This window comes from Apiospora aurea, assembly GCF_038362705.1.
Source record: "Apiospora aurea strain CBS 24483 chromosome Unknown utg000009l_segment0_segment0, whole genome shotgun sequence".
Lineage (NCBI taxonomy): Eukaryota > Fungi > Ascomycota > Sordariomycetes > Amphisphaeriales > Apiosporaceae > Apiospora > Apiospora aurea.
The window spans coordinates 2621836-2635037 of record NW_027117396.1 but is presented as its reverse complement, the minus strand read 5'-3'; the positions used below and the strand labels follow the sequence as shown (position 1 = coordinate 2635037).

The window sequence follows — 13202 nt, the reverse complement described above, 5'->3', positions numbered from 1 at the left end:
CCTCCACCACAGCCACCCGGCACTTCGGAATTCTTCCTAAAAAGGACCCTGACCCTTTAGCCATGGCGCGCCCTAGAATTAGCATCTCACTGCGTCGATGCTCGTGTCACCTCCCCCTCACTGGCCAAAATGAAGGAATACACGCTGCTCGATTGGTTGACCGCCGGCGCCTACATAGCCGTCGCCTTATTGGTCGCGTACCTGGCCCGCATCAACTACTTGCTAAAGGGCACTCCTGAAGAGGTGCGGAAGCTCACGGATTCGCCATGGCAGCCCGCAAAGCTCAAGGAGATCTTTGAGAAGCTCCGGACGCATCCCGTCGACTACACAGCCAACTTGCCGCCAAGGCAAAGCCGACGATACATCGTGACTGGAGGATCTGGTAAGCCGCTTGACCGATCACACAACCCCTTCCCTTCAGATGAGTTCAACCTCTTCTAACCGTCGCATCAGGCCTCGTCGGAGGCTTCATCGTCCTCCAACTCCTGGCCCGCGGCACCCCGCCCCAGAGCATCCGCATCATCGACATCCGCAAAACGGAGCGCAGCGACTTCAAGACCGGGCCCGCCACCAAGGTCGGCTTTGTGCAGACCGACATCACGTCTCGAGAGTCGGTCCGCGCCGCCTTCGGCCGCGAATGGCACCCGTCCGTGTCGCGCCTGCCGCTGACCGTCTTCCACACGGCCGCCGTCATCATCCCGTCCGACCGCTCCAAGTTTGTGTATGCGTTCCCCGAGCGCGTCAACGTGGCGGGGACGCAGAACGTCCTGGACGCGGCCGAGGCGGCGGGGGCCGATGTCGTTAGCGTGACGAGCTCGGCGTCCATCGCGATCCGGCCGATCGAGCCGTTCGTGGGGCTGGGGCGGCTGTTGCTCGGGGAGTGGCCGCGGTACTTCTGGCAGGTCCTTGACTGTCGCGACTTCTTTGGGAAGCCGCTACGCCCGCACGACGAGTTCTTTGGGAATTACCCGGCGACCAAGGCGGTGGCGGAGCGGGCGGTCTGCGCAGCGAACCGGGAGGGGTTCCGGACGGGGTGTATCCGGCCCGCCAACGGCGTCTATGGCAGCCCCGCGGATAACATCTTGGGCGACCCTCTCGCTCGGGCCGTCATGCCAACGTAAGTTGTTTTTATCGACCCATCTTCGCCCGCCCCTGCGCTCTACGCCGCGAGCAATACTGACTAGCAGATGATCGCATTACAGCTGGGCCACGCACATCGTGCAGAGCTTCGTCCACGGCGCCAACGTCGCCGTCGCGCACCTGCACCACGAAGCCGCCCTCCTGCGGCCCGACTGTCCCCAAGCGGGGCGGCCCTTCGTCGTCACGGACCCCAACCCGCCCATCGCCTACAACCACATGTACACGGCGATCCGGACCCTCTCGATCCACCCGTTCATGGTCCTGCCGCTGCCGCCGGCCGTGATGCTGCTGATGGCCCACGCCATCGAGTGGTGGTCGGTCCTGCCGTACAAGTTCCCCAGGCTCAAAGGGGTCATCCCCGCCGTCCGCGGCGACGCGCGATATCTGAAGCCCGGCCTGTTTTCCATCTGCACGCACCTGGTCGCGACGAACGATGAGGCGGCGCGGCCGGTGAGCGAAGGGGGCTGGGGTATACGGGGGTGGTGACGACGATGGAGGGGATGGTGCAGGAGATCCTGGAGTGGAATGTTGAGCACGCGGGCGAGAATGGACAAGGGTACATTGCCAGGAAGGCATATACCACCTCGGTGTCGCTGGCGGATCATATCCAGAAGTTGGGGACGTTGAGCAATGCCATCACGACGTCGGGACGGTATACTTCGGAGGAGTAGTATGTTGAAGTAGGGAAGGGATGCTTAGGTGTCGTGTGGGTTGAGAAAAAGGGCCTGAGTTTACGACGCGATATGTAGTCAGTCATGGTTTGGTATTTGACACTCGTAATGATAATGCTGTTTATAATGCTGTTCGTCCACTTGTTTTAAGCCGAGGACCGAGGGTCGCTGGTGAGTTGCGGCGCTAACCACCCCTAGAACACAAGCGTATAAGCCCTTGTAAGCAACGACCCTAGTTCACCTCCCCCACCACTGGTGAATTGATGATGCCATTCAAGCTTTTGACGAGAGGCAATTGGCCGTGTTTATGGACGTAATCCAGAAAATCTTAATGCAGCTACCGTATATCCAACTGAAGCTAACCTCGCGAGAACCTGGGGGATCATACGAATGATGCGGCCGGGGTCGCGCTGGTCCCGTAAGAGTGGCAACGTAGGCCTTACGCGGCCTGAGCCCCGAGGTCTGGTCCGAGACGCGGGCGTCGGGCTCGCCCGACAAAATAGGCAACAGGATGATTTAAACCGCATCTCGAGCCGAGTATTTAGATAGTCCGCCTTCCCCCTTTCACTTGTTACACCACAGATATCCTTGAAATATACAATAGTGACCTTTGAGCTACCAACATCACCATTCTTTGAAATGGCCGACGCAACATCCACATTAGCACCGACTTCTGCTGTCGCGAACACCAAGACAAGCAACAGGAAGGAAAGGATCCCCTGGAAAATCGAAACCCCCACCCCAGCCGACGTGTCCGATATCGTCGACGTCCAATGGAACGCCTGGACCTCGGAGCGCATGCAGTCGCTCTTCCCGCACACCACCTCGGGCCGCGTCTACTCGGAGCGGGACCACCTGCTCAACATCACGGGGCAGCCCAAGCGACCCGGCAGCGGTAAATCGGAGCCCCATACCACGATCCGGGCCGTTCGAGACGTCGACAGCGGCAAGGTGGTGGCATTTGCCGTGTGGCGCCACATGCGGCCTGGCGACGATTGGGGCTGGCAGGCGTGCTGGTCTGAGTTTGACGACATCCCTGACATCAAGTTGGAGACGGTGGAGGAGATCTTTGGGCCGTCGCGGAGGGTGCAGGGGTTGCTTATGGATGGCAGGGAGCATTTTAGTAAGTACTTGCCAATCTAGTAAAGCTGAGCAGGATCGCGCTGCGTTTGATAATCCTCGCTTCTTACTCGCGCCATGTACAGTGCTCGAGGCCCTAGCCACACTGGACACGCACCGCGCCCGGGGTATCGGCACCGCCCTGGTGGAATGGGGCAACGCCTACGCCGACGAGCGCGGGCTGCCGTCGTTTCTGCTCGCGAGCCCCCTGGGCAAGGCTGTGTACGAGAAGGTTGGGTTCGCGGTGGAGGATGTGTCGCATCTCACTAACGAGAAGCCGTCCTCGGTCCCCATGGTCCGGCCTGGGAAGCAGGAGTAGTTGGAGAAGGAGGAGGCGGGTGGTGTGAGTCCGCAGGTGTGCTAGGATCGGTGATGAGCCATGATTTCGTGTTGTGTTATATTCACTGTGTCCTGGCTTATGGACCACCCAACTTCGCGGAAATCACAAAGTTTCAGCAAAGCCAGGAAGCAGGAAGAAGACGGAAATAACGCACGCAAACCTTATCGATCTTGTTACCACTGGAGATACAAACTGATAATGGAGAAAGGGGAAATTGAATTGAGTAGCCAATGTTCTGTTCCAATATTAATTGACTGCGAGTAAGGTAAACCTCCTTCGTCTACTTTTGCCGCACACTACGACTCTTCTATACGCCGTTCGACACCCACCCTTAGCCCCAGCGCCCCCTCGCAATATCACCTCTAACAATGTCCGGCTCCTCCTCCTCCCCCCACCAAGAGCGCCCTGCAGCAAGCGCTCGGCATGGCCGATATCGTCGCCATGGTCGTCGATCTCATCTACGACGACCTCCAGCTCCTCCTCAGCCATTGCGACTGCGGCTGTTGCCCCATCTGGCCGCAAAAGAAAAGGGCCCTCGCCCCCTGGCCTGCGTCAACCGCCTCTGGTTCGCCATGGCGATCCCCGTGCTCTGGCGCCAGCCGTGCCAGATGGGCGGCGACCCCTGCCTCGGCCGCCTGCTTTGGAATATTGCGCCAGCGCGCCGCAACCTGTACGCGCAGCACGTAAAGCTCGGCGCCGTGCGGACCTACCGCAGGAAGCCGACGGTGCCGGTACGGATGCCGAGGTGCGTTCGCGTCGACCCCAAGCGGGAGCGGCAGAAACTGGAGGAGGAGGCTATCGGGATGATGCTGGCAGGCGTCGACTTCCCCAAGCTGGAGTGCCTCACCATCCGGGATACCGCGTATAACCGCGTCCCCCAGCTCGGCAGCCACAATGTGAAGCTCGTCCACTTGAAGCCTCACATCGAAGAAGATGCAAAGCGTGACTTCTGCGTCAAAGGCATTGAACCGGTGCTGGGACAGCTCCCAGTACGTTAGCGCCACCGAATAATCCCCAGTCGATCAATTAACGAAGGCTTTTGCTAACTACTGACTATCTGAACCTCTAGGCACAGTTCCCCGGCCTGACAAGGATCGAAGCCTCCTCCGCGTACCCAAACATCGTCGATTCGCTGAAGAAATTCGAGGCGACGGGGAAGGAGCCACCGTCACCACTGAACAGCGACGCACCCTTGTCCGGCGAAGACGGCTGGAGCAGCTTGTTTCATATATATAGGCTGAACAGCAGCACGCGCGTCTACAGACAGTTTGGCCGCGATCTTTGAATACCCCGGCACTAGTACGGACTTCGCCTGTTTGGGTACGCGAGTACATAAATGGAACAGGAAGAATGAACCAGCATGGGAGTCGAACCGGAGTGGGGGGATTGTTTCTTGTTTTGGTTACGCTTAGTTTTAATCAAGCATTCCCACGCACGATATACTCGTGCAAGAGGAATCTTAATATGCAACGTATTTACCAGTTGGGCAGAAACGGGCGCATGTAAGGTGAATATTGTACCTGCACCGCGCTGAACAAGCCGCCCGCCGCGTCGGAGCCGTCGAGGTAGGCGCTCGACCGGGCCGGCTACTAGTTTGCTAACCGACTGATACTTCCCAGTGGCTTATCGTTAGATTCGCTTACGCCGCGAAACGGGACTTTGCTGGTGTTTGCGGCTGTAAGGAGCTGCAGTTGGTAAAGAGCTCTCCGTCCTGCATACGCTGCCAAGGATTCCATCTGTATGGTCCTGCGCAAACGAGCTGGTTTAGGCTCGGATTGATGAAGGTGTAGACACCCTTCTTCATTCCGGCGTACCAAATACCACTGACTTGAGTGTAATTAGAGGGCGGCTTACCTCGGACCGGAAAGCTGCAGAGACGTAATCTCTCTCCGTACTGTTTGTATTCATCAAGTTTCAGCCTCTTCGATTCAATGATGTAATTACCACCCTCCCCAACGAACTTCCTTGCATAGAAAATCACTTACCGTGATACATCGTGTCTGCGGTTTGCCTCCCCTTTCCCAGATTGCTTCTGCAAGGGCCGAAGCCGGTACCCGTGGGGCTTGGCAGCCCGCGATAGCACAATCAGAAGCTCGGTTTTCGTGCTTATCCCTTGGCGGCTTGGCAAACTCCAACCCGGCAGACTCGACCTTCCTCATCCAGATCGCGGACCCGCTACCAATGCCGTCGGCCCCCATGATTTGGACAGCGCCCAGGCCTCGGCAGAGTGCGCCGCATGGCACCAGCCAGTCAAAATGAAGATAAAATTGATATCGAATATTCCAGGGCCCTGGTCAAAGGCATGTATGACGACCACAGCTATCGCGCAGTATATATTAGGTCAAAGTCCCGTTTGACACTTTGCCTGTCCCCGACACATTGGCCTCCTCGTTTGCCATTCATCTCCAGAGCCAAGTAGTTGGAGCATTTCCAACACGACCGCCACGATGAGAAACCACATGGCCATCGCAGCCATGCTGCCCCTGGCTACCTGCGTCATGGGCACCTACAAAGTCATGGTGGAATCCGAGAAGCTCCAAGCCGACATGAAAACCGAAGGGTAATACATCCCCGACCAATTAACCAATCAATGCGTCAACCCCAATTGCTAACAATCCCCCAAAGTCTGATGTCCCACCTCGAGTCCCTAAACGCCATCGCCCACGCCCACGGCGGCAACCGCGCCTTCGGCCTGCCCGGCTACGCCGCCTCGGTCGACTACGTCTACGACCTCGTGTCGCAGTACCCGGGGGCCAAGGCGTGGAAGCAGGACCTGCCCGGGCTGTACAACTCGGTCGAGAGCATCGAGTTCAACGAAGCCGGCAGCAACTCCTCTTCGATCTACGTCTACGGCCTCACGTACTCGCCCTCGACGAGCGCCGAGGGCATCACGGCGCAGCTGGTCCTGGGCCCCGAGGGTGCGGCGGGGTGCGACGCGGCTGGGTATGAGGGCATCGACGTCACGGGCAAGATCGTGCTGATCCAGCGGTTCCGCTGCCCGACGGGCGGCACGCTCGCGGGCCGCGTCAAGCCCGCCAAGGCGGCGGGCGCAGCGGCGGTCATTGTGTATAACGATACCCCCGCCAAGGTCACGGGCGGCACGCTCAGCGCACCGAGTGAGGACCTCGCGCCTTGCGGGTACATCAACGAGGCCGACGGGTTGGCTCTCAAGGAACGCATCGCGGGCGGCGAGGCGGTCACGGCGCATTTCCAGCAGACGCAGACGATTGAGACGAGGACCACGCAGAACGTGATCCTTGAACTCGAAGGAGGCGATGAGGAGAACGTGATCATGGTAAGCAGATCGTATCCCATGTTTGGTTGAAGTGCTGGTCTAACAAGAAACCTAGCTTGGTGCACATCTCGACAGTGTTCAGGCCGGTCCCGGTATTAACGATGACGGTAAGCCTTCACGACCAACCCCTTTATCGGAGTCACGATCTAATCATCATCACAGGCTCCGGAACCACCTTGCTCCTCGAACTCTCCAAAGCCCTGTCCAAATACCAAACCAAGAACAAAGTCCGCTTCGCCTGGTGGGCCGCCGAGGAGAACGGCCTGGTCGGCTCCAAGTACTACTGCGCGAACCTGGCGACGGCCGACGTCGACCGGCTGGTGGCGTACCTCAACTTCGACATGGTCTCGAAAGGCTACTTCGGCGTCGCCGACACCGACGGCAGCACGCACGGGTCCGTCGCGCCGCCCGGGTCCGACCTCATCGAGAAGATCTGGGTCGAACACTTCGAGGGGCAGGGTCACGAGGTCACGCCCGCGGTGCTGACGAATGGGAGCGATTATGCGTCGTTCTGGCAGGTTCTCAATAAGCCGTTTGGGTTCTTGCATACGGGGACCGGGCAGGCGCAGGATCCGTGCTATCACCAGGAGTGCGATACCATTGAAAACCCCGACCCGGAGACGCTCACAGTCAACGCCAAGGTAAGGTTACAATCGTGAAAAAGGCTGTCACGGCTATTGTAGTTATGCATCGGATAAGTCGCGCTAACAAGATCTCCCCAGGCCGCTGCACACATGCTCGCCATTCTCTCCATGGACGGAACGGAGCTCATCCCCAAGACCCCCGTCAATGCCTCCATGTTTGCGGAAGTCAGGACTAGATCGGTGGGGCCGGATGTGATCATGATTGAGGAGCTAGAAGCTCTGGGTGAGCGACATCTTGGATGTGGCCATGAGGTTTAGAGCAAATGGGAAGGACTCGATGATCCATACCAGCACGCTTATGAATAGAATCTCACTACTCGAGATACCCAGATTGCTGATGTACACGAAAGTGACCCTTATCTGTTATTTCCCAAATCCTGTTCTACTTCGTGACTCACAAATTGGAACTCCAGTAACGCCCACCGGCTAATCTCCCTCCTTCCTAAAAGTCATCATCACTATCTTCAGCATCAGCCATGCCCTCCTCGTAAGCCTCCTCCTCCGCGTTCGAAACCGCCCCCCGCGATCAAGGCCCCGCCCAGGAGACCCGCGCCCACACCCAGCGCTGCCCCGCCCATAGCGCCCATTCCCTTTTTGCCTTGCTCAGGCGCGCTGCTGGTACTGCTGCTGATACTGGGACACAGGGGCGCCGTAGTAGCCGCCCTGGGATGGCGGTTGGCCGTAGTACGGTTGCTGCTGCTGCATTGGTGGGGGTGGCCCGCCGTAGTACCCCTGTTGTTGGGGCGGAGGCGTGCTGCAGTATCCTTGCTCTGGCTGTTGTTGTTGCTGCTGCTGCTGCTGAGGGAAAGCGCTCTTGGTCTTTTCTTGGAAGGTCCCGACGATCTTGTTGAAGAAACTGCCCTTCTCTTTCGTTGCCTTTTCGCCGGAGTAGGCTGGCGATGGGGGAGCGGCGCCGGGTCTGGTGGCTAGATCGACAGCGGGTGGTGCCTGCTCTACGAACTCCCGCTCGGCTGTCGGCTTCTCAGCGGCAGCCTCACTGGGGCAGCCGGTTTCTCGGCGGTAGCCTGGCTCGGAGGTGGACCGGATGGTACCGGCGCGTTAGGGTCCTCGGCCGGAGATGTGGGCTTGTCCCATTGCGACTTTTTGGTATAAAGATTGACGTGGAACCTAGTCACAACATATGGGTCAGTTCTGTAACAGAAAGCAGGAAGTGGGAAAGAAATGTGCAGCGACCAACTTACCAGGCTTGGTATTGTTCGTTCCAGCGGGACGTCCAGCCCTCGGGGACGACTGGTGGGGGTGGGCCGGTGGGAGGTGCGTAGTCAGTCATGATGGGGTATTGGTAAAGTAGTAGGTATATGAGATAGATAGAATACTGGTGTGCTAGGTATCGTCCTGTTTGAGGCGAAGATTGAGACGAGAAGAACTGACCAAAAGATGCTAGGTTGGTCGTAGTAAATATACTCATCCACGAAAGCGTACCACCCCCTTATAGTAAGTGCACTCTGCTTCTGTGTCAATTCGAATACCGCCATCCGGAGATCCTAATGAGGCTCGTATTTGCGTTTGGGTGGCTTTGTCCAGATCCGTCTGCATCATCTGGGCTGCGAGCGTGTGTCGGGATTCAGCCGTCGAACCCCGCTGCCCTCTTACAGCTGTAATGGAACATACGCCATACGACTCGATACTATCCTAGATTCCATTGGCTGATGCGAGAACCGTTTGATTTGCTTGGCGGTGTACGGAGTAATACGGATCTTGTGGGTTACTTCATTTCGGCGCCGCGGGTCCGATAAGCCCGCCCACATTCCTCGGGGCGGGAGAGGCCCGGACCCCGGATCTCAAGCGCATTGATACCTGGGCTACGACATCAGCACTTGAAAGCGACTCCATATTTACGAAGATCACTTTGAATGTCTATCCAGCATCACTGACGCTAGCAATAACCTGCCGGAAACATAGTCGTTGCTCGGGCCCGTCATCTCTGCTTGGGCATCAGCTCGGCAAGCTAGGACCAACGGAAAAGCATCGCATGAATACAGTCGCAAGTGTTCCAATATTTGTCACACATAGGACTTGGATTGTTTTCTTTCCCACGGTCAGACTTAGTTGTATGTCGCACCCATTGGAGAGGCAAAAAAGCTGCGTATAAAACATGACTGCTTCTCCTTAGACGCAACCAGACATGTATCTAAATTCATAATATGTGCCGCCATTCAGGGTTCTTTTCATAATTACCATGTCAGAGACTTTCAATCACCATCCGCACCAAGTTTATGGTCTGCAAATTTCCTCCGAGATTGGTGACACCATCTTGGCCTTGCAGGCACACCTGCCCGACCTCGTCGCCTGCTGTTAAACACCTCTAGTCTCTCCTCGTTTTGCCTGGATACCTCCGAAATACCTCACTCACAGCGTCGTTTTCCCGTTGTCAAATTTGCTTCCATACAGGTGAAGGTAAGCACATAATCGTCTACGATGCAACCTAGGACCTAGGTAGCCATCGCTCAAGATTTTCTATCACCTGTTTAAGACCTGAATAGCTCCTCCTAGGCATGTGGTTAAACTGCATCTATTATAAGGTAAATTTTTTAGTGTATATTGTGTTTTAAACCAGTAGAGTTTATTAGTATAGCCGGCCTTCTCTACGACGCTTTCTTTACGCTTTTTACCCTCTTTTTCGTTTAAATTTATACTTTTAAGCTTACCCCTCGGCTTTTTCCTTTTTTATTTCTTTAAACCCTTTAATTAATTATTTAAGCTAATTATTTAAGTAATAATTTTCATCGAAATTAATTTACATTATTTTATTATATTTATTTTTAATAAACTTTTAAATTTTCATTATTTAATTTTTAATAAAATTTTAATCGGTGACATTATTTATTTTATTAAGTATAAAGTAATACTTAATTAAATATATTATATAAAAACCTATTTAATTAAAAGCTCTTTTTTAAAAACTTTTTTTATACGATTTCGATTTTATCGCGAAACGTTTTATTAAAAGTTTTTTAATATCGAAATAAATAGTTTTATATTATAATAAAGTTAAAGATTATAAAGCTTAGTATAACTTAAAGCGGCGAAGTTATATATAACTTTAAGGGGTATATTATTAAAACCTTAACGCTTAGTATTATAAAATAAATAGATTAAATTTATACACTCTTTTCTTATTACTTACGTTTATTTAATACCTTTACACTAAGCTATAATAATATAATAAGCCGCGTGCTACTTTATTCCCTTATAAAGTTACCGAGTGTTAATTATAACTCTTTTTATACGGGTTATATATTTTTAATATTATATATTAAATTTAAACTCGTTAACGTGTTTATAAAAAAACTTAACGTCGATTATAATTAATATTAATATAACGTAGTTTACTATTACGCGACGTATATTACTTAGCGACGTACCTTTTTTATTTCTTAACCTTTTTATATAAATTAATTTAATTACAACGCTTAAAATTAATTAAAACTATTCGTTATTCGATTCCTCGCTTAATTTTATATTTTTTTTATATATTCACGCATTATAACTTATCTTACCGTAAATACTATAGCGTTTTTTATTAATTACCCTCCGCTTCGACGAACCCCTATTTTTACCTTTATTAAGCGTTAAATACTTCTTTTTAACCTTTTCGTCTTATAGCTATTAAAATTCCTTAATAGTAAAAACTCTTTTAAACTAAATTCGCGATTTTTTTAGCTCTCCGGCGCTTAAAAAGTATTAAATTAACCTCCTTTAATATATATATTTTATCGCGTATGAAGGTTATTTTATAGGCTATTTTAATTATACCTTTTATTATTTAATTTATCGCATTTAAAATCGGTATCGGAGAGTTTCTTTAATAAATAAACACCCTTTTTTTAATACAAATAAAATACTTAATTATTTATTAAAAGTTAAACGGCGTTTAAAGGTCGTAGATACTAACCGTTCTTAAATAGAATAAGTTAAATATAAACGTCTAGAGACGTATATTTAACTTACTAATTACCTCGTTAAAGTTATAAGGTATTAAACTAAATATATTAAATTTAAATTTAATATTAGTTTCTATAAAAATAATAAAATATACGGCTTTAAAAGCGATAAGAAACTTAAGTTTAATAATATAATTTATAAAAGCCTTAATAAATAACTCGATTCTTTTCGAATAAATATATTTTAAAAATAAATAAAGTATTATATCGAAAAGTTAAAGTAAATACGATAAATAAAGAGGTATACTAATAATAATAATGTTATTATTTTAGTAATATATTTCGAATTTAACCGAAATATAGATTTCGTAGTTATTAAAAATTAGGAGGCGGTAACGACTTTTTATTTACGATTTAATATATTTATCGAAGTATTTAATTTAATTTAAGTTTATTTCGTTATTAATCTAGTTATTAAAAATCGGCTTAATTACTTAATTACCCGGTAAATCGGTTTCGTAGAATTAATTCGCGAAATAATATTAAGTTTAAATGATTAAAAATAGCGGAATATACTAGCTTCACGAATTAATATATTTAATCGCCGTTATTTATTCCTAATTATTAAACTAAATCGATTTCGCCTTTCTATACCGCCTAGCACGTATTACGATAAATATTAACCTAATTATATTTATTATAAAGCTAGTCTCGTCGGAATTTTAAATATTTTTATCGATAATCCCGTATTTCGCTTTTATATTTACGATTAATATAAACTAAGTAAAAATAACTTTAAATCCTCGTAAAAAGCCCTTTAATAATCGTACCGACGATTTATTTTAATCTTTAAATCCGGGTTATAGTTAATAAAATACTTAACTTAATACTTACTAACGCAATCGCCGTTACGCGACGCGGTAAAGGAATTAACTATATTTTTTATATTAACGAAATCGGGAAGTATTCTTTAAATATCTAGATTAATTATATCCTTACGAAATACCTCTTTTTAATTAAATTTATTTTATATCGTTTGGATCGAATTTCGCGTTCTAAAATTTAGCCGTAGATTCGATAATATAAAATTAATTCGGGTATATTATAAGCTTTTACTATTACTTTTTTATTCATTTAATTCGATCTATTTTATATCGCTTAAATTATTAAAACTATTTACTTTTTTTAAAATTAATTAAGTATTATAATTATAAAGGTATTACGCGTTAAAGTTTAATTATATTAGAATTAAATTTAAGTGTATCGTTAAGTAATATACGTCATATAATAAATAAATATATTAATAAATAATAATATAATTCGTATATATTAATAAAAAAAACTACGAAAAAAAATCGAGGGTAAGCTTTTATACGTAGGCTTTTAAATCATTAAGATTAAAAAAAAGAACGGAGAAAAGTTTTTTTTACGTTTTCTCCGGCCGCTATAAAGATTTTACTAATTTATAAACGTTATAAATTTTAAATTACTTTTTTAAAATTTAAAAGATATTAAAGTATAATACTTTTATTTTAAATTAATATATATTAAATTTACTCGGTTTAGTCACGTAGCTAAGCTTTACTAAGGCCGATGCACGTGAATTAATTAATTACTCGATATAGTGCTTTATATATTATTACTTTACCCTTCGCACTGTATTAAAGCTACTTTTCTTTCCTTTTTCCTTTTTTTTCTTTCTAGCTTAATATATTCTAATTTCACTTAATTAACTAATTTCGTATATACTATCGATAGCGTTATATAATTATATTAAACTCTTTTAATAATTAACCGAATGGTAGAGATTTTATTACTAAAAGCGGTGCCGATAAACGTTAAAATTATCGTATAAACTAACCTTATTACTAATGGCACTATGTAAAAGGGTAACGTAATTATATAAAGTAATAATGAAAAAAGAAGAGGCACCTAGGCTAGCTATGCGTAGAGCTAGTAATAAAGTAGCTAGCAGTGGGGTTAATACTAGTATACGGACTATATTAATAGGCTAATCGATAAGGCCCCTTAATAGGGCTTATTAAATAGCCGGCGGTTCGAAAAAAGCCTGCCGACTTCGGTAGGTCT

At 48.5% G+C, this 13202-nt stretch overlaps 5 protein-coding genes across 5 annotated transcripts; 4 read left to right on the top strand and 1 right to left on the bottom strand.

Moving 5' to 3' along the window:
• Nucleotides 1-129: 129 nt before the first annotated feature.
• On the top strand, nt 130-1811 carry PG986_013941 (uncharacterized protein; the record flags this gene model as incomplete). Its single annotated transcript, XM_066850163.1, has 4 exons — nt 130-382; nt 454-1117; nt 1203-1590; nt 1638-1811. The coding sequence occupies 4 exons, from the start codon at nt 130-132 to the stop codon at nt 1809-1811; spliced, it is 1479 nt and encodes a 492-aa protein (XP_066694306.1).
• A 639-nt stretch (nt 1812-2450) lies between these two features.
• On the top strand, nt 2451-3249 carry PG986_013940 (acyl-CoA N-acyltransferase; the record flags this gene model as incomplete). The annotated part of the gene is made up of 2 exons (XM_066850162.1): nt 2451-2934; nt 3017-3249. The coding sequence occupies 2 exons, from the start codon at nt 2451-2453 to the stop codon at nt 3247-3249; spliced, it is 717 nt and encodes a 238-aa protein (XP_066694305.1).
• Nucleotides 3250-3638: 389 nt separating this feature from the next.
• PG986_013939 (uncharacterized protein) lies at nt 3639-4555 on the top strand (the record flags this gene model as incomplete). The annotated part of the gene is made up of 2 exons (XM_066850161.1): nt 3639-4259; nt 4340-4555. The coding sequence occupies 2 exons, from the start codon at nt 3639-3641 to the stop codon at nt 4553-4555; spliced, it is 837 nt and encodes a 278-aa protein (XP_066694304.1).
• Nucleotides 4556-5717: 1162 nt separating this feature from the next.
• Nucleotides 5718-7467, top strand: PG986_013938 (uncharacterized protein; the record flags this gene model as incomplete). The annotated part of the gene is made up of 5 exons (XM_066850160.1): nt 5718-5830; nt 5896-6565; nt 6621-6672; nt 6728-7206; nt 7288-7467. 5 exons carry the CDS (start codon nt 5718-5720, stop codon nt 7465-7467), a joined length of 1494 nt encoding a protein of 497 aa, XP_066694303.1.
• A 345-nt stretch (nt 7468-7812) lies between these two features.
• On the bottom strand, nt 7813-8500 carry PG986_013937 (uncharacterized protein; the record flags this gene model as incomplete). The annotated part of the gene is made up of 2 exons (XM_066850159.1): nt 7813-8206; nt 8412-8500. The coding sequence occupies 2 exons, from the start codon at nt 8498-8500 to the stop codon at nt 7813-7815; spliced, it is 483 nt and encodes a 160-aa protein (XP_066694302.1).
• Nucleotides 8501-13202: the final 4702 nt, after the last annotated feature.